The sequence below is a fragment of the Chlorocebus sabaeus genome, chromosome 16, assembly GCF_047675955.1.
Source record: "Chlorocebus sabaeus isolate Y175 chromosome 16, mChlSab1.0.hap1, whole genome shotgun sequence".
NCBI classification, from domain to species: domain Eukaryota; kingdom Metazoa; phylum Chordata; class Mammalia; order Primates; family Cercopithecidae; genus Chlorocebus; species Chlorocebus sabaeus.
The window spans coordinates 50,323,177-50,340,563 of NC_132919.1; the positions used below are offsets into that span (position 1 = coordinate 50,323,177).

At 58.9% G+C, this 17,387-nt stretch overlaps 2 protein-coding genes across 2 annotated transcripts in view; one reads left to right on the forward strand and one right to left on the reverse strand.

The window, feature by feature from the left end:
• RHBDF2 (rhomboid 5 homolog 2) overlaps positions 1 to 12,518 on the forward strand; it is a 29,294-nt gene extending 16,776 nt beyond the window's left edge. Inside the window, exons 3-19 of the mRNA XM_008011648.3 lie at positions 1,885 to 2,055; positions 3,523 to 3,644; positions 4,100 to 4,295; positions 4,402 to 4,605; positions 5,625 to 5,753; positions 6,121 to 6,239; positions 6,371 to 6,565; positions 8,259 to 8,370; positions 8,592 to 8,666; positions 8,866 to 9,027; positions 9,272 to 9,381; positions 9,512 to 9,575; positions 9,675 to 9,769; positions 10,090 to 10,165; positions 10,312 to 10,412; positions 10,578 to 10,731; positions 11,350 to 12,518. Of these exons, the coding sequence (XP_008009839.1) occupies positions 1,906 to 2,055; positions 3,523 to 3,644; positions 4,100 to 4,295; positions 4,402 to 4,605; positions 5,625 to 5,753; positions 6,121 to 6,239; positions 6,371 to 6,565; positions 8,259 to 8,370; positions 8,592 to 8,666; positions 8,866 to 9,027; positions 9,272 to 9,381; positions 9,512 to 9,575; positions 9,675 to 9,769; positions 10,090 to 10,165; positions 10,312 to 10,412; positions 10,578 to 10,731; positions 11,350 to 11,769 (2,484 nt within the window). The 5' untranslated portion in view covers positions 1,885 to 1,905 and the 3' untranslated portion in view covers positions 11,770 to 12,518. The remainder of the gene's footprint in view (positions 1 to 1,884; positions 2,056 to 3,522; positions 3,645 to 4,099; positions 4,296 to 4,401; positions 4,606 to 5,624; positions 5,754 to 6,120; positions 6,240 to 6,370; positions 6,566 to 8,258; positions 8,371 to 8,591; positions 8,667 to 8,865; positions 9,028 to 9,271; positions 9,382 to 9,511; positions 9,576 to 9,674; positions 9,770 to 10,089; positions 10,166 to 10,311; positions 10,413 to 10,577; positions 10,732 to 11,349) is intronic.
• A 768-nt stretch (positions 12,519 to 13,286) lies between these two features.
• AANAT (aralkylamine N-acetyltransferase) lies at positions 13,287 to 15,754 on the reverse strand. The gene is made up of 5 exons (XM_008011642.3): positions 15,665 to 15,754; positions 15,177 to 15,256; positions 14,492 to 14,720; positions 14,074 to 14,228; positions 13,287 to 13,736 (listed from the first exon to the last, which is right to left on the reverse strand). Exons 3-5 carry the CDS (start codon positions 14,643 to 14,645, stop codon positions 13,431 to 13,433), a joined length of 615 nt encoding a protein of 204 aa, XP_008009833.1. The 5' UTR covers positions 14,646 to 14,720; positions 15,177 to 15,256; positions 15,665 to 15,754; the 3' UTR covers positions 13,287 to 13,430.
• Between the last annotated feature and the right edge of the window lie 1,633 nt (positions 15,755 to 17,387).

The following is a 17,387-nucleotide window of genomic DNA, read 5'->3' on the forward strand; positions in this document are numbered from 1 at the left end:
ACCTGGGAGGCGGAGGGTGCAATGAGCCAAGATCACACCCCTGCACTCCAGCCTGGGCAACAGAGTAAGACCCTGTCTCAAAAAAAAAAAAAAAAGTTACGAGTATGTGTAAAATTTTGGAGTATGTAGTTTCCAGGCCCAGAGAGGCCTTCCAGAGGGTGGGGGGAAAGGTGGGTCACGTGCTCATGTTCTGCTTTATTGAATTTTTTTTTCTTTTTGTTGAAATGGAGTCTCTTACTGTTACCCAGCCTGGAGTGCAATGGCACAATCTCGGCTCACTGCAACCTCCGCCTCCCGCATTCAAGCAGTTCTCCTGCCTCAGCCTCCCGAGTAGCTGGGACTACAGGTGCCCGCCACCACGCCCGGCTAATTTTTTGTGTTTTTAGTAGAGAAGGGGTTTTACCGTGTTGGCCAGGCTGGTCTCGAACTCCTGACCTCGTGATCTGCTCGCCTCAGCCTCCCAAAGTGTTGGGATTACAGGCGTGAGCTACCGTGCCCAGCTGAATTTTTTTTTTCTTTGAGACGGAGTCTTACTCTGTCGCCCAAGCTAGAATGCAGTGCTATGACCTTGGCTCACAGCAATCCCTGCCTCTCGTGTTCAAGCGATTCTCCTGCCTCAGCCTCCCAAGTAGTTGGAACTACAGGCATGAGGCACTATGCCTGGCTGATTTTTGTATTTTAGTAGAGACGGAGTTTCACTATGTTGGCCAGGCTAGTCTCAAACTCCTGGCCTCAAGTGATCCATCCACCTCGGCCTCCCAAAGTGTTGGAATTATAGGTGTGAGCCACTGCACCCGGCTGTGTGATTTTTTTTTTTTTTCAATGAGCATATGCCACTTTTATTATTAAACAATGTTCTCACTATGGGGGAAAAAGTGCCAGACAGGTGGCAGTTTTAGTTATCTTTTTTTTTTTTTTTTTGAGACATTGTCTAGCTCTGTCGCCCAGGCTGGAGTGCAGTGGCATGATCTTGGCTTACTGCAACCTCTGCCTCCCAGATTCAAGCAATTCTCATGCCTCAGCCTCCCAAGTAGCTGGGATTATAGGCATGTGCCACCACTCCTAGCTAATTTTATATTTTTAGTAGAGACGGGGTTTTACCACATTGACCAGGCTGGTCTCAAACTCCTGACCTCAGATGATCTACCTGCCTCGGCCTCCCAAAGTGCTAGGATTACAGGCATGAGCCACGCGCCCAGCCAGTTTTAGTTATCTTTGAAAACTGAACTGGGGCTGGGCGCAGCGAGCTTGTACCTGTAATCCCAGCACTTGGGAGGCCGAGGTAGGTTTCTCATCTCTTGGCCCACCTCGGCCTCCCAAAGTGCTAGTATTACAGGCGTGAGCCACCATCCCTGGCCTGCATCTTCGTGTTTTTTTCAGGCTTTGTTTCTTGCCTGGAGCAGAAAGATCAGAAATTGAATGAAGTAGTAAGTTGAGGACCTCCCAGACCCATATGGTCCGGGATGCAAATGATGTTCAGAAATAGATCTCACTTCAACCACTGGGCATGAGGTTCAGCCTGGTTCAGGCTGGGTTTAGTCCCCAGGGAAGTTTGTTTTTGGTTTTGTGTGTGTGTGTGTGTGTGTGTGTGTGTGTGTGTGTGTGTTGTTTTCAGACAGAGTCTTGCTCTGTTGCCAGGCTGGAGTGCAGTGGCACGATCTCAGCTCACTGCAACCTCTGCCTCCTGGGTTCAAGCCATTCTGCCTCAGCCTTCCGAGTAGTTGGGATTACAGGCGTGAGCCACCACGCCTGGCACCGCAGAGATGTTTGAACCAACTTTAGGCAGGTCGGTTCTCGGTCTGGGCTGCGTGCCCTGGCGTCAGGGTCCTGACAACCCACCACCCCTTCCACCGCCCACTGCTGCTCTCTCGGTCTCCATTCCAGCCCTCCCACCGCCTGCCCACAATGGCCTCTGCTGACAAGAATGGCGGGAGCGTGTCCTCTGTGTCCAGCAGCCGCCTGCAGAGCCGGAAGCCACCCAACCTCTCCATCACCATCCCGCCACCCGAGAAAGAGAACCAGGCCCCTGGCGAGCAGGACAGCATGCTGCCTGAGGTAAGGGGGCAGGCCTGGGGGCTCACTGTCCTGCCACAGGCAACAGATGTGCCCATGTGACACCTTCTGGACAGTTTCACTTCCCAGAGGGGCTCCTTCCTGAGCCACAGCTGCTGCCTGTGCAGCCCTTGACTCAGGCCCCACCCCCTCCTTCCTGGGCCCGAAATATCACAGGGAGTAAGGCCAGGAACCGGGCTCACGCTCACCATGGTCAGAGGCACATGGGAAGGGCCAGCCCCAAGAAAGGGCTTGCTGGTAACCCTGGGGCCCTGGCTGTTTTCATTTCACCCTCTAGGCCTGGACTCTTGGTCTCTCTTCTGAGGGCTGGGGGCTTTCTTTGACATGGGTGAGCAGGGGACAGTGTCTCCCTGGCATCAGCAGCCCGCCTAGGCAGTGCCCGCTTCCTGTGAGAGGACGAAAACGAATCAGTGTTTCCGACAGTCTGGTCTAGTGCCCCATAAAGAGCTCATTGAAAACAGGCTTGTAGCAGCGTGGGCTTCCTGCACAGCCTGGAGTATAAAGGGAAGCGATGTTAACGCCCCCCGCTCACCCGAGAGCTCTGCAGAAGACACAGCAGCAGGCAGGAGCGTCATGGCGCAGAGAGGAGGGACTGGATGAGGAGTTGGGAAAACACATGCTGGGATTGATGGAGAAACGTTAGACAATGGCGATTTTAAATTCAGAATGAGGCTGGGTGCAGTCGCCTCGTGCCTGTAATCTCATCACTTGGGGAGGCTGAGGCAGCCAGATCACTTGAGCCCAGGAGCTCGAGACCAGACTAGGCAACACAGCAAGACCCTGTCTCTGCAAAAAAAAAAAAAAAACAGCTGGGTGTGGTGGCACATGCCTGTAATCCCAGCTAGTTAGTTAGGACACTGAAGTAGAAGGCTTGCTTGAGCCTGGGAGGTCGAGGCTCCAGTGAGCTATGATGGTGCCACTGCCCTCCAACCTGGGCAACAGAGCAAGACTCTGTCCCAAAAATATATATGTATAGGCCGGGCATGATGGCTCATGCCTGTAATCCCAGCACTTTGGGAGGCTGAGGCAGGCGGATCACTTGAGGTCAGGAGTTCGAGACCAACCTGGCCAACATGGTGAAACCCTGTCTCTACTAAAAATATAAAAATTAGCCGGGTGTGGTGGCACACGCCTGTAGTCCCAGCTACTCAGGAGGCAGAAAAATCACTTGAACCTGAGAGGCGGAGGTTGCAGTGAGTCGAGATCACACCACCGCACTCCAGCCTGGACAATAGAGCAAGACTCCATCTCAAAAAAAAAATATATATATATACATATACACACACACACACACACACATTTATATATATTTCCAAATGAAAGCAGATTGGGGCATAAATCGGGGTTGAGGTGTGTCCTCAGGGTTTTCAGAATGGGAGGCTAAAGAAAAGCCAGCCCAGGACCTGGGCTGCACACACCACCACCTGCCCTCCCTCCTTCCTCCCTAAGAGGAAGAACCCAGCCTACTTGAAGAGCGTCAGCCTCCAGGAGCCACGCAGCCGATGGCAGGAGAGCTCAGAGAAGCGCCCCGGCTTCCGCCGCCAGGCCTCGCTGTCCCAGAGCATCCGCAAGTGAGCCCCCCTACACCCAAGCCCAGCACCCCCCACCCAGTGACCTATGGATTCTTGGTGCCTGGACGTTATTGGGCCCGGTCCCTGCGTCCCCTCTCTGGAAGGAGGAGGCGGGCATTAATGAGCAATGTCTCCCTGCGACCTAATATCATGGTATAGATGGGGAAGCGGGTATGTGCCTTGTGGAATGTCACGGTGTGGAGGCTGAGAGGCTTCGAGGAGCTGGGTGGATCAGTGTGGAGGTGCCTGGGGCCCTAACCTGGCTCCTCATGCTCCACTCATCCCCTGCTTCTGCTCTTCTGGTCACTAGGCTCCAGCCAGGGGCTTCACAGGCAGATGCACCCCCCACCTCCCTGCAGGCATGCGGGCACACACGTGCCATCACCCCTTCTGCACACTCACATGCACAGGCTCAGACAGGCGCATGCCCACCTGTCCCTTGTCTGCTTCCGCAGGGGCGCAGCCCAGTGGTTTGGAGTCAGTGGCGACTGGGAGGGGCAGCGGCAGCAGTGGCAGCGCCGTAGCCTGCACCACTGCAGCGTGCGCTACGGCCGCCTGAAGGCCTCGTGCCAGCGTGACCTGGAGCTCCCCAGCCAGGAGGCGCCATCTTTCCAAGGCACTGAGTCCCCAAAGCCCTGCAAGATGCCCAAGGTGGGATCCATGGGAAAGGGGGCAGGGGTGGGGACCCTAGTGGCTCTGCTCACCACCCCGCTCCCTTCCAGATTGTGGATCCGCTCACCACCCCGCTCCCTTCCAGATTGTGGATCCACTGGCCCGGGGCCGGGCCTTCCGCCACCCAGAGGAGATGGACAGACCCCACGCCCCACACCCGCCACTGACCCCCGGAGTCCTGTCCCTCACCTCCTTCACCAGCGTTCGCTCTGGCTACTCCCACCTGCCGCGCCGCAAGAGAATGTCTGTGGCCCACATGAGCTTTCAAGCTGCTGCTGCCCTCCTCAAGGTACAGGGCTCCCTGCAGGGCCCCCACCTCTGCCCAGCCTCCCTCCCTTGCCCCTCCCTTCCACTCCTCATAGTAGCATCCCCTAAAGCTCACCTGGGTATCTGCCTTCGGTGCCAAGGACAGTGGATGTGCTGGGATCCCTGGGCAAAGAGGGACCCCGAAGCCCAGCACCCAGGCGTCCATCCTTCTGTCTTAAATCTCGTGTGACCCCCTGCCACGTTTTGGAACCTGGTCTCTGTGCTGACTCTTAAGCTGGGGAGGTGGGAAGGGAGATATGCACTCGCTCCTCACCCACCCAGGTTTTCCGAGTCCCTGTTATGTGCTGGGCACCGGGTGCAGAGCCATCGCCATCCTGGCTGAGCTCGCAGCCCAGGGTGAGAGGGTCACCATTCAGGTTGGTCAGTTTGGAAGAGCGGCTGGTATCAGGGAAGACACTGAGTTAAGCCCAGAAAAAAACAAAGAGATGTTCACTAGGGAAGGAAGGGAACAGAATTCTCAGCAGAGGGAATGGCCTGTGCAAGGGCCAGGAGCCCAGAGGAAGTGCAATGTTTTGAGGGAGCAGCAGGCGGTTTGATGCGGTTTTAGTGAGGGGTGGTTATGGGAGCTGTGGCAGGAGATGGGGTCAGAAAGGTGGGCAGGGGCCTGGTATTCCATGCCAAGAAACAGGACAAAGAGACATGGCCCAAGCCTCGGGAGTGAAGGTATAGAATGTGAGTTGCTTTGAGTGTTAGGGTACCAGCAGCCCAAGGCAGAGGGGCAGCAGGGACCAAGGGAAAGGTGACTCCAAACTGTGCCAAGAGTGGTGTGCCAGCAGAAGCTGGTGCCTCATTTCCTGGCCTTCCAGTCTCAGGAGCTCCTCTTGCCCGTTCAGCTTGCAGAACCTCCATGCTTTGGGCAGGATCCCTCCTCCCAAGGCGCTGCCTGCAGGCGGATGGGCTTGATGATTCCTTCGGTGTTGGGGCTGGGGGCCCAGGTGGCCAGGCTCTGGTCCTGATGGCTGTGCTTCTGCCTGTGCACAGGGGCGCTCGGTGCTGGATGCCACCGGACAGCGGTGCCGGGTGATTAAGCGCAGCTTTGCCTTCCCGAGCTTCCTGGAGGAGGATGTGGTCGATGGGGCAGACACGTTTGACTCCTCGTTTTTTAGTAAGGCAAGCATGGGGTGTGGGCCCTCGGGGACAGCAGCGGTGGGGTGGGGTGGCCTGGGAGCTGGGTGAGGTGACTTTGGCCTTGATCATGTTCAGGAACCCCTGAGCGACCCAGAGGCCCACTGGTGGGATGTGGCATGGTCCTGTGTGAAGCTGCTGGGCCCCCGTCTTTCTGTTGGGTAGGGCGAAGACCTGCGGTGGGGCACAGTGCCACCCGGGAAAGTCACCACTGGGGCTGATGGGCATGTGGCTTCCTGCTTCATTGTGAAGAGCCTGTCGGTTCAGCCGTGTCCTGCCCTTGAATTGAGGTGCTGGGAGGCTGTGTGTGGGACAGGCTCCTTACACTGTATTTTCATGTCCCCCACCCCAGGAAGAAATGAGCTCCATGCCCGATGATGTCTTTGAGTCCCCCCCACTCTCTGCCAGCTACTTCCGAGGGATCCCACACTCAGCCTCCCCCGTCTCCCCCGATGGGGTACAAATCCCTCTGTGAGTGCTGGGCAGAGTCCCTCCTCCAGGCCAGCCACCAGCCTGGCCCCCAATCCCCTTCTGAGCTGCCCTGGTGGGGTCTGGGAGTGTTTTGGTGGGGGTATCAGGCTGAAAGCCACCATCCCCACCAGGAAGGAGTGTGGCCGAGCCCCAGTCCCTGGGCCCCGGCGCGGCAAGCGCATCGCCTCCAAGGTGAAGCACTTTGCCTTTGATCGGAAGAAGCGGCACTACGGCCTGGGCGTGGTGGGCAACTGGCTGAACCGCAGCTACCGCCGCAGCATCAGCAGCACCGTACAGCGGCAGCTGGAGAGCTTCGACAGCCACCGGTGAGGCGGCGCCCTGGAGTCTACAGGAGGGCCTGGAAGCTTCCATATTCCTCTGGGCCCTCCTAAAGCGCTCCCTTACTCATTCAGCAGGTGTTTCATGAGTACCTCCTGCGGGTCAGGAGTGTAGCCACAAGCTCAAAGGCGCACCCTGTCCTAAGGGTTGTGCACATGACCTGGGAAGGGCCTGGAGTGCTTGCTGCTTCTCCTCCACCCCATGCTTTCTGAGCCTGTGTCCTCAGCCTTGCTCCCTAACAGCAGTCAGTCAACAAATGTTCATTGAGTGTCACTGCCTGCAGGCCCTGAAATGGAGCCCCCAGAGGGTGCAGCGGGGAGGGCAGGGTGAGTCAGAGGCCAGTTAGAAGCTGGGGCCGGGGCTGGGCGCCGTGGCTCACACTTGTAATTATTAGCACTTTGAGTCAGGAAGATTGCTTGAGCCTAGGAGGTTGAGACCAACCTGGGCAACATAGTGAGACCCTACCTCTACTTTAAAAGAAGAAGCTGGGGCTGGGAGGGAGGGGACTCTGGGAGAGGCTGTGCAGAGCCCTTGAGGAAGAACAGGGCATCTGATCTGCAGCAGCCCAATAAACACTGGGCCCAAATTAGAAAATAAGCAGGCAGGGGGCGGTGGCTCACGCCTGTAATCCCAGCACTTTGGGAGACCGAGGTGGGTGGATCACCTGAGGTCAGGAGTTCAAGACCAGCCTGACAAATACTAAAAACACAAAAAATTAGGTGGGTGTGGTGGCAGGTGCCTATAATCCCAGCTACTCAGGAGGCTTGAGGCAGGAAAATCACTTGAACCCGGGAGGCAGAGGTTGCAGTGAGCCGAGCTGAGATCGTACCATTGTACTCCAGCTTGGGCAACAAGAGCGAAATTCCGTCTCAAAAAAAAAAAAAAGAAAGAAAGAAAAAGAAAATGACAAGCAATGGCCAGGCACAGTGGCTCACACCTGTAATCCCAGCACTTTGGGAGGCCTAGGTGGGCAGATCAGCTGAGGTCAGGAGTTCGAGACCAACCTGGCCAACACAGTGAAACCCGGTCTCTACTAAAAAGACAAAAAAAAGTTAGCCGGGTATGGTGGGAGCCTGTAATCCCAGCTACTCAGGAGGCTGAGGCAGGAGAATCGCTTGAACCCAGGAGGCGGAGCTTGCAGAGAGCCGAGATCACGCCACTGCACTCCAGCCTGGGTGACAGAGGGAGACTCCATCTTTCTCTCTCTCTCTCTCTCTCTATCTCTCTATATATATGTATATAAAGTAACAAGCAATGAAAGGTGTGGTGGGTGTCCCGGAGGAGGACAGAGAGGGAGAGTGAACAGCTGGTGGGGAGGGGGTGCGGTCAGGACAAACTGGTGTCATGTGGAAAGACCCCGGGGCTGCAAGGGCAAAGTGCCTCCCAGGAAATGCAGGCAAAGAGACCAGAGAGGTGGTCGGGCAGGCAAAGCTTTGCAGCCAGCAAGAGGGGGTGATTTTGGAATTTGTCTCAAGGCCAGTGGAAAGCTATCAAAGGGTTTTAAGCCAGGAGAGAGATGCTTGGAGGCTCATCTTAAAAGTTGCTCTGGTTTGAGATGAGTTGACAAGGCAGAGCAGGGAGCCCAGGCGAGCCATGCAACTGGGCCAGGGTGGCCCCGTGGCCGGGACTGGGGGTTGGAATAGGAGCTCGGCTCGGCTGACCTGAGGCCTCTCTGCACAGGCCCTACTTCACCTACTGGCTGACCTTTGTCCACGTCATCATCACGCTGCTGGTGATTTGCACGTATGGCGTCGCACCCGTGGGCTTTGCCCAGCATGTCACCACCCAGCTGGTGAGTTGGGTCAGGCTCCATGCTGGGGATCCCAGCCTCCCGCAGGAGGCCTCAGCATCGTGGGTACCTAATCCCTTCCACCGCAGCAATCTGGCCCCAGCAGGGCGGTGCTCAGGCTCGCCATGGCCTGGCCCCTTCCTGGAGGCTCTTCCCTGGGGATAGCTGCCGCAGCCCCCCATGCCCAGGGTTCTGAGGCCTCCTCTGCACTATCTCCGTGACAGGTGCTACGGAACAAAGGTGTGTACGAGAGCGTGAAGTACATCCAGCAGGAGAACTTCTGGATCGGCCCCAGCTCGGTGAGGGCCCAGGCTGGGGGACATCATCTGAGCCAGGAGTCCCTATGCCCTGTCACCCCCAGCTGGGCAGGTGGGCTCCTCACCACCCGCAGGCCCATCATCAAGGGAAGATTCTGCGGGGCAGAGGTGCAGTGATGGACCCCTCCCAGGTCTGGGGCTCAAACTCACTCTCTCCTTCCCCTCCCTTTCCCTTCCCCAGATTGACCTGATCCACCTGGGGGCCAAGTTCTCGCCTTGCCTCCGGAAGGACCGGCAGATCGAGCAGCTGGTGCTGCGGGAGCGAGACCTGGAGCGAGACTCGGGCTGCTGCGTCCAGAACGACCACTCGGGCTGCATCCAGACCCAGCGGAAGGACTGCTCGGTGGGGGCAGGCCCTCCCTCCCTCCCCTGCCAGACCCTGGTCCCAGACTAACTCCACTTGCCCTGGCCTGGTGGACGGGCCCTTCAAGGGCAGTGACCACGTTCCCTCCTTCCCGCCCCATCCTTCCCAGACCCCCCCAGATGAGACTGAGCCCTGGGGAGATGGGAAAAGCCTCTGTCCTTGCCCACTCCAGTGGGGGTGACCTGGCCCCGGCATGACTGACCAGGCCTCTTCCGCCCTCCAGGAGACTTTGGCCACTTTTGTCAAGTGGCAGGATGACACTGGGCCCCCCATGGACAAGTCTGATCTGGGCCAGAAGCGGACTTCGGGAGCTGTCTGCCACCAGGACCCCAGGTAGGGCCTGGAGCCTCTGCTGGGCCTGAGGGTCAGGCATAGCCAAGCCATCTGAGCCACCCACAGGGAGGTAAGTAGGTGGACATGGCAGGCTGGGTGTGCCACAGCCCAATCTGAACCCTGTGTCCAGGACCTGCGAGGAGCCAGCCTCCAGCGGTGCCCACATCTGGCCCGATGACATCACTAAGTGGCCGGTGAGTGAGTGTCCCTGGTGGGGAGTGGTCTGGGAAGGTCAGGGATGGGGGACCTGCCTTCTGCACAGCCCACCCCCCTGCCGGTGTCCCTCCTGGCAGATCTGCACAGAGCAGGCCAGGAGTAACCACACAGGCTTCCTGCACATGGACTGCGAGATCAAGGGCCGCCCCTGCTGCATTGGCACCAAGGGCAGGTGAGCGACCTGGGCCCTGGCCTCAGCCATCCCACTGCCCCCTGAGCTGCGGCTTCCTGTGGGTCCTCTGCTCTTCCACCATCACCACCTACAGCTGCTGAGCTGATGCCCTCTGATAACTGTCCTTCCCTCCCCTGCTCTGGGGCTACCCATGGTGTGAGCTGGAGGAAGGGAGCTTGCTCCAGAGTGGAAGGCTCTGGAAGGGGCATCCCCCTTCCTGCCAGTGATGCCTGCTGTAGCCAGGTGCTGGGCTCTGGGCGAGGTGGGCAGCGGTTATTTGGCGCCCTGATGTCCCCTCTTGCCTCACCACCCCACCCCAGCTGTGAGATCACCACCCGGGAATACTGTGAATTCATGCACGGCTATTTCCATGAAGAAGCAACGCTCTGCTCCCAGGTGAGGCGAGGCAGGCCTGGGGTAGTGGAGAAGAGAACAATGGGCATGGAAGCCTGCTGGGGCTGGGGCTCACACACTCCCTCCCATGTCGGGACCTCAGACTCAGCCTGCTTCTGGGGTGCTGAGCACCGTACCCCCACCCCCAGGTGCACTGCTTGGACAAGGTGTGTGGGCTGCTGCCCTTCCTCAATCCTGAGGTCCCAGATCAGTTCTACAGGCTCTGGCTGTCTCTCTTCCTACACGCTGGGTAAGAGGTTCCTCACTGCCCCCGAACCCGACCCCTGTGATGGCTGCCCAGCTGGACCCCCAGGGAAAGGTTCCTGGGCCAGGGCATGGCCGGCCCAACCCGCCGAAGCCTACTGCTCCTGAAGTGCCTGGCTGAAGGCCGCTGCCTGGTGTGTCCCTCCCCCAGCGTGGTGCACTGCCTCGTGTCTGTGGTCTTTCAAATGACCATCCTGAGGGACCTGGAGAAGCTGGCCGGCTGGCACCGTATCGCCATCATCTTCATCCTCAGCGGCATCACAGGCAACCTCGCCAGCGCCATCTTCCTCCCATACCGGGCAGAGGTAAGGATGTGGAGGACGGGACCCCTTCTGCACACAGGGGGCCAGCCCTGCTGCTTCTGTTCCACCCACCTGGGATCTGCCAGAGGGACACGGGGCCCCTCCTGTGCTGGGCTCCACAGCGGATGGACAGCTAAGCTGGGGGCTTACTGGCTGGTCTCTTAATCCCAGCAAGAGGGAACAGTGATGCTCTTGAGTCACCCTGTCCCTCTGCCACCTCATTTGTCTTCATAACCGTGTCCACTGCCTGACAGTATGCTAGGTATCTAGGTCGAGCGGTAGGAAATGGCCTCGTGCGCCGTCAGCAGTCTGATCAGTTCCACCTGACTGATCTAGCTTGTTCAGTGTCCGTCCTCTCCCCACCATGTGCAGCCTGGAACAGGCTTGTCTGTCTTGCTTACTCCTATGGACCCACACTAGGCACGTACACAGTAGGCACTCAATGTTTGCTGAAAGAATGGGTGGAACAGGCCCAGCTTTGGTCCAGCAGCTCCAGCTGAACCCGTGCCCCTCAGCCTTGCCTGCCAGGGAGGAGCTGATGGATGGGGTGAACCAGGGTGTAGGCCCAGCCCAGGCCGCCCACCCGATGCCTGAAGCCGCATCTCCCCTGCCCCACCCCAGGTGGGCCCGGCCGGTTCACAGTTCGGCCTCCTCGCCTGCCTCTTTGTGGAGCTCTTCCAGAGCTGGCCGCTGCTGGAGAGGCCCTGGAAGGCCTTCCTCAACCTCTCGGCCATTGTGCTCTTCCTGTTCATCTGTGGCCTCCTGCCCTGGATCGACAACATTGCCCACATCTTCGGCTTCCTCAGTGGCCTGCTGCTGGCCTTCGCCTTCCTGCCCTACATCACCTTTGGGACCAGCGACAAGTACCGCAAGCGGGCACTCATCCTGGTGTCGCTGCTGGCCTTTGCAGGCCTCTTCGCCGCCCTCGTGCTCTGGCTGTACATCTACCCCATTAACTGGCCCTGGATCGAGCACCTCACCTGCTTCCCCTTCACCAGCCGCTTCTGTGAGAAGTACGAGCTGGACCAGGTGCTGCACTGACCGCTGGGCCACACACTGCCCCTCAGCACTGCTGGCACAGGGTCTGCCTGCGAGGGCTGCCCTCTGCAGAGCGCCCTGCGTGCCAGAGAGCCAGAGACCCAAGACAGGGCCCGGGCTCTGGAACCGGGTCCCGTCCTGCCAGGCGAGGCTGACTTCACATGAGATGGTTGATTAAGGTGGGATTTTTCGGGGGCGTGAGGCCTGTGTGATCCTGGCCTAAGCTCGGGCACACCCAAGGCACCTGCCTCTCTGAGCCTTGGGTTCCAGATCCTAACATCCTGTTCCCTGCTGGGACCACCTCCTGGGGCAGGGTCCTTTTCTTCCCAGGGTCCTCAGCGCTGTCTCTGCTGGTGCCTTCTCCCCCACTACTACTGGAGTGTGCCCTAGCTGGGGACGTGGCTGTGCCCTCAGTTGCCCCAAGGGCTGGGTGCCCACCATGCCCCTTACTGTTTCTCCTCCTACCTCTGCCCTGTGAGCTGGCGGGGAGGGGAGATCCATAAGGCTCTCAGATGGGACAATGTGGGAAAGGCTTTGGCCATGGTCTGGGGGCAGAGAACAAGTGAGGAGACACAAGCAGACCTCAGGTAGAATGAGACTGGGCGGAGCCACCCTAGGGCCTGCTCCCAGGGGGGTACTCGAGGCGCATCAGGCCCATTTTTTACCAGTTTATATCATGGTCTTCATTTTTAAAAGTAACGCTAACTTTGTACGGATGATGTCTCATGGATTAAATAATATTCTTTATGGCAGTATTGTCTTCAACGGAGACCTCAGGTCGCATGAAACTAAGGTTTGGGGGTGAGGGGTCAGCCATCAGCAGCTCACAGACAGCGGTTTGGCCCAGTGGACAGCAGAAAACTTGTGGAGTATCTTGGGGATTTGGTTGGGCCAGAAAGCAGACTGGGGTCACGTGGAGACCCCAGCGGTCCACTTGGGACGGCTGGGTTGAATCCTTAGGCCCCTGGGGTTCCCACTCCCACCTGCTCTGCCTTGACTCCAGGGCAGGGAGGGGGCTGCCTGGGCCCAGGGTGGCCTGCCCTGATGGGGATGGCGCTGAGGAGAAGGCACAGCACTTGTCCTGTTACCCCACCTGGGGATGAGTCCACTCCCTGTACCGGTGCCTCACCCACCACACTGAGGAGCGGCACAGGGTGTGACCACTTGATTACCATGGGCAGAGGGCCCTGCACCAGCTTCCCTGCCCCAAGCTGCCTCCACAGCACAGGCCTCCCGCCTCTGCCCCATCCTGCTCCCCACTATCCCCCATTCCAGTGGCTAAGGGTGAGAAGGGGCATCCATGAGGCTGGGGAGAATAAGGACCCCCCTTGAGCAATGGGCTCCTGTCAGGATGCTGCCTTGGTGCCTTTGCCCACCTGCCAGGAGGAGGAAAGGAGCCAGGGAACCCACAGCGCCTCCCATTGTCCCCACTTACCAACCCAGCCCAGTCTCAGGTACAGAGTTCAGAACACAGGAGGTCCAGAGGCCTCGTGGGAACAGACAGGACACACCACTCCAGCTCGGGCTGTGAGAAGCCACCCCATCTCCTCTTTATTTAGCCCTGCTCTCTCCACTCTCGGAAACTGCTGTCTCCCTGCTCAGCTGAGCTGAGGAGCCCAGGGCAGAGACGGGGATCACGTTGGCAGCCAGGTGGGCAGCCCAGTTCAGCAGCCGCTGTTCCTGCGCAGGAAGGGGTGGCCCTGCAGGGAGCAGTGGAGCTCCGTGAAGGTGAGGGAGCCCACGGTGATGGCGCAGGGGCCCATGGCGTGGAAGCCGAACCTCTCATAGAAGGGTACCAGCGCGTCCTCGCACATGAGCGCGGCCTGGTGCACGGCCGGCTGGCTGCCCAGGTGGTGCAGGTAGCGCCACAGCAGGATGGGGCCCCTGCCCTGCTGCCGGAAGGCGCAGTGCACGGCCAGCACGTGCAGGTGGGCTATGTGGCCCCCAGGCCTGTGCATCGTCAGTGACTCCTGGAGGTGAGCAAGGGATGAGAGCCCAGGTCACTTCTGCTGATGCGTGCTCCCCCCCCAGCCACCGACCCAGGCAGGGAGCAGGTGTCCCCTCGGTGCCTGTGGTCAGGGCTCCCGCCCCAGCCAAGGAGGGCCCCAAATTGGGAGCCATATCCCCATCCCCATGGAGAAAACTTGAAAACCCAGAACGTCTTGCCCTGGGAAGGGGCTGTGGCCTATACTCCTCTCTCCAGTTCTGGAAGAAGAAATCCCAGCCCCTGGGCTCCCCTCCCCGCCGTCTGGCTGACCTCTGTCTTCAGAGGCCTCCCTGGAGCTGGCGTCACAGCCCCGTCCTCACCTGCATGAGTCTGTCCTTGTCCCAGAGTGAGCCGATGATGAAGGCCACAAGGCAGCCCTCCTCGAACCAGCCCAGGGACAGCTCCGGACACAGGGTCAGGAAGTGCCGGATCTCATCCAGGTACAGGGGGCAGACGCCCAAGACGGAGATGAAGGCTGTGGCAGGAGGCTCAGGTGGGCAACTGGTAGTCACTGTGCCTCACATCCACTGTCTGCTGCACCCCGAGTGTCTACTCAAATGCCCCATTTCCCCCAAGAAAATGGGGTTTAGGGCTGCTGTTTCCTCCACTTTCTTGAGCGCACACATGGTCTGATACTCTGGGATCCAGCCTCCAAGACAGGAGACTCAAGGGTCTCCTCCCCACAGGATAACTGGACCGGAGTGGAGCTTCCCTCTGACCCTGTGCGGGGCCACTCACCTTCACGCTCGATCTCAAAGGCGCTGACGGCGTCCTCCGGGGTAAGGCAGCGAAACTCGCTGGCGGGGAGTGTGTGGCGCCGCTGACAGCTGGGGATCCCAGGCGGCAGACGCGGGGCCTCGGGTTTCGGGGGGTGGGTGCTCTGCGTGGACATCCTGGCCACTGGTGCCTCCCTGGGGCACCCCACCTTTGGAAGTGGCCTCCTAAGCCAAGGAGGGCCTCCCAGCACCTGTTGGAGAACAGCAAGGGGCAGGGGTCTGATCCTCATCTCCAGGGAGTCTGGCCCCACACTGTGCATCTGGCCTCTTTTCTAGCAGGAACTGGGGTGGAGCCAGCCCCCAAATCAATGGGCACATTCCCCGGGTACCTGGTCTTCAAGGCTGTTACCAGGCACTACAAACATTGGCACTGTCTCCCCACCTTTCCCTCGCAGCCAGAAGGATCCCTGGAGGTTTGTCCCCTTGCAGACCTGCAGACACTGGTCTCAGGGTGCCTTCTGGGTGCTTCTGAGCCCCAGAGATGGTGGCAGGGATGAACAGGGCTCAGTGGAGCCTGGGGCACCCCAACCCTGCTGCCCACAGTGGGGAGGCAGGACTCCTGACCCTCCACTGACCACATCTAATGCAACTGTGCAGTGGGTGGGCCCCCGGGTCCCCCACACCACCATTCATGTGGTTTATCTTACCTCCCCAGAGGGAGGCTTCTGGTTCTCTGGATGCAAGATCCTGTGGCGGAGAGCTTTTTAGGTAGTCTCAGCCCTTGGTCCTAGAGAAAAAGCCCCTTAATCAAAGTGGGCCCTTAGGGAGCCTCTGTTTCTATCCAGATGGCCTCAGACTGGGCCACACATATGCAGGATTTGTGGTGGGGGGTGGGGAGGTTAGAGGGAGCCGGGGGCTGCAGAGGGCCTGGGGGATGGGGAGGAGCAGGCAAGGAGGATGCATAGGATACCCCCTGCCCCACACGTCCAGCTCATCGGACATGCCTCTCTGGGCACTCTTGTCTCCCAAGACACCCTGCAGATTTGCAGTTCTTAGAGGAGGCCATCCCTCCCTCCACCTTCCAAGACACTTAATAAACTCCATGACTTCCATGTTTCCCTCCATGTCTAGAAGCTCCAAGCAGGGAAGCTCCTGTTGCTGAAGGCTGAGAGCCAGGAGCTGGGGTTCCACCTACCTGGGCTGTGGAGAGGGCACCATTTTCCCTCCACAAAGCCAGTGGCCCTGGGGACCTGTCCACGGGCACAGGAACCAGGAAAATCCAGGACTCCTGGCTGCAAGGCTGTAGTAGCAGATGTTACCAGGGCAGCCTGTGGTGCTGTTCTCAGAGGTTTCTAATCCCCCCCACCCCACCTCTCAAGCTATCCCAGGCAGGATGACGCCAGCAGGGCTCTGGCAGCCTCTGCCCCTGCCTTGCTGAAGGGAAACGTCAGCTCTGGTGCCCTGGGCACAGAAGGGATTACCAGAGGCTGACTGAGGCCCCAGGGTTTGGGGAAGAGAGTATGGGGCTTAGCCTCAGGGGTCCAGCTCTAATCCCTGCTCTGTCACTGACTGGCTGGGCACCGGCGATTTCCCCCTCTGTCCCTTGGAGTCTCGGACAAGCCCACCTCTTATATGGGAGAGGGGGTGGGAATTCAAGCTACCAATTTGTGCACTTTAAGTATGTTCTACTTCAAGTTTACTTAAATATTCAGGAGGTTGCTCTACCAAACATCTCAACTACAAAGCTCTCTGACTGCCATTGACCTTGGTTCCACCCATTCCCATGGCTGCCCAGGCCTTGGCACCTGGTGCTGGCGTTCCCTCGGGATGCAGGCCCCTCTCCCAGTCAGCCCTGACTACCCCCTGCCCTCCAGCTCACACCCCATCCTGCGCCCCTTAGCTTTTCTCTCACCGGCACCTGCCCAACCCCCCAGGCCCCTGCCGCGCCAGGGCCTGCCTCTCCGCCCCATCCAGCAGTGCAGATCCCCTGTCCATCTCAGGCTCCTGGGGGTTCTGGAGGTTGCGTCTCACAGGTGCACTCTTTTGACCCCCCACAGAGGAAGCTTTCGCTCCTACCCACAGTTTGGGACAGACCTCTGAGGGTCCTTCCTGTCCTGGCAGCCTGTGAGCGCCACTGCTTACAGCACTTGCTACGTGCTGGGCCCTGGATACGTGTCTCCTTTAATCCACACGGAAGCCCGGTCAAATGAGTATTAACCATATGTTATAGAGAAGGAAACTGAGGCACAGACAGGTTCAGTGACCTGCTCAGAGCCATCCAACAAGTGAAGTGGGAGGGGCAAAACCTCCTGACATGCACAGCCACTGCTGCGCTGGTGGGACTCACTGCATCTCACAGTGAGACTCCTGGTTCCTGTCTTCATGATTCTCCTGCTGGTTTTCAGTGTCCTCACAGGTGCACTCTTTCAAACCCCCGCAGAGGAAGCTCCTGTTCCTACCCACACAGTTTGGGACACAGCCCCTGACCGTGGAGTGACCCCATCCCAGTGCCCCCGCCCACCCACCACCTGCACTCCTCCTGTCTCTGGGTCCCCTTCTCCCAGGGCCCCTCTCGGCTCTCTGAGGCCCACCTGCCTGCTAGAAGGGACCCTCGACAGACCTCTCAGGACCGACCAGAAACCTCCTTGGGCTCGGTCTGGCACGGTGATCATGTCCAAGACCTCAGCTGGGCATCCCCACCTTCAATCCAGAGTTCCCCAAAAGGCCTCTTCTCTCCCTTCATAGACTCTGTGGCTCCACGGCACCCCCTGGTGGCCAATCCTAATCACAGCCACTTGGCAATGCCTGAGAAGAGCCTGCTGTTCAATCGGCCTCTCTGCTGACTTCCACGTGGCCCTGTTCTTTCTGGACAACACCCTAGAGGTCTAGAACCTCAGGGAACAGGATGAGGCAGTAAG

Excerpts from the sequence above, each read along its gene's own strand:
- AANAT (XM_008011642.3), bottom strand. The coding sequence starts at position 14,645 with ATGTCCACGCAGAGCACCCACCCCCCGAAACCCGAGGCCCCGCGTCTG. Across the intron at positions 14,229-14,491 it reads CTTTGAGATCGAGCGTGAAG|CCTTCATCTCCGTCTTGGGC; the intron begins GTGAGTGGCCCC and ends CTCCTGCCACAG. Across the intron at positions 13,737-14,073 it reads ACAAGGACAGACTCATGCAG|GAGTCACTGACGATGCACAG; the intron begins GTGAGGACGGGG and ends GCTCACCTCCAG.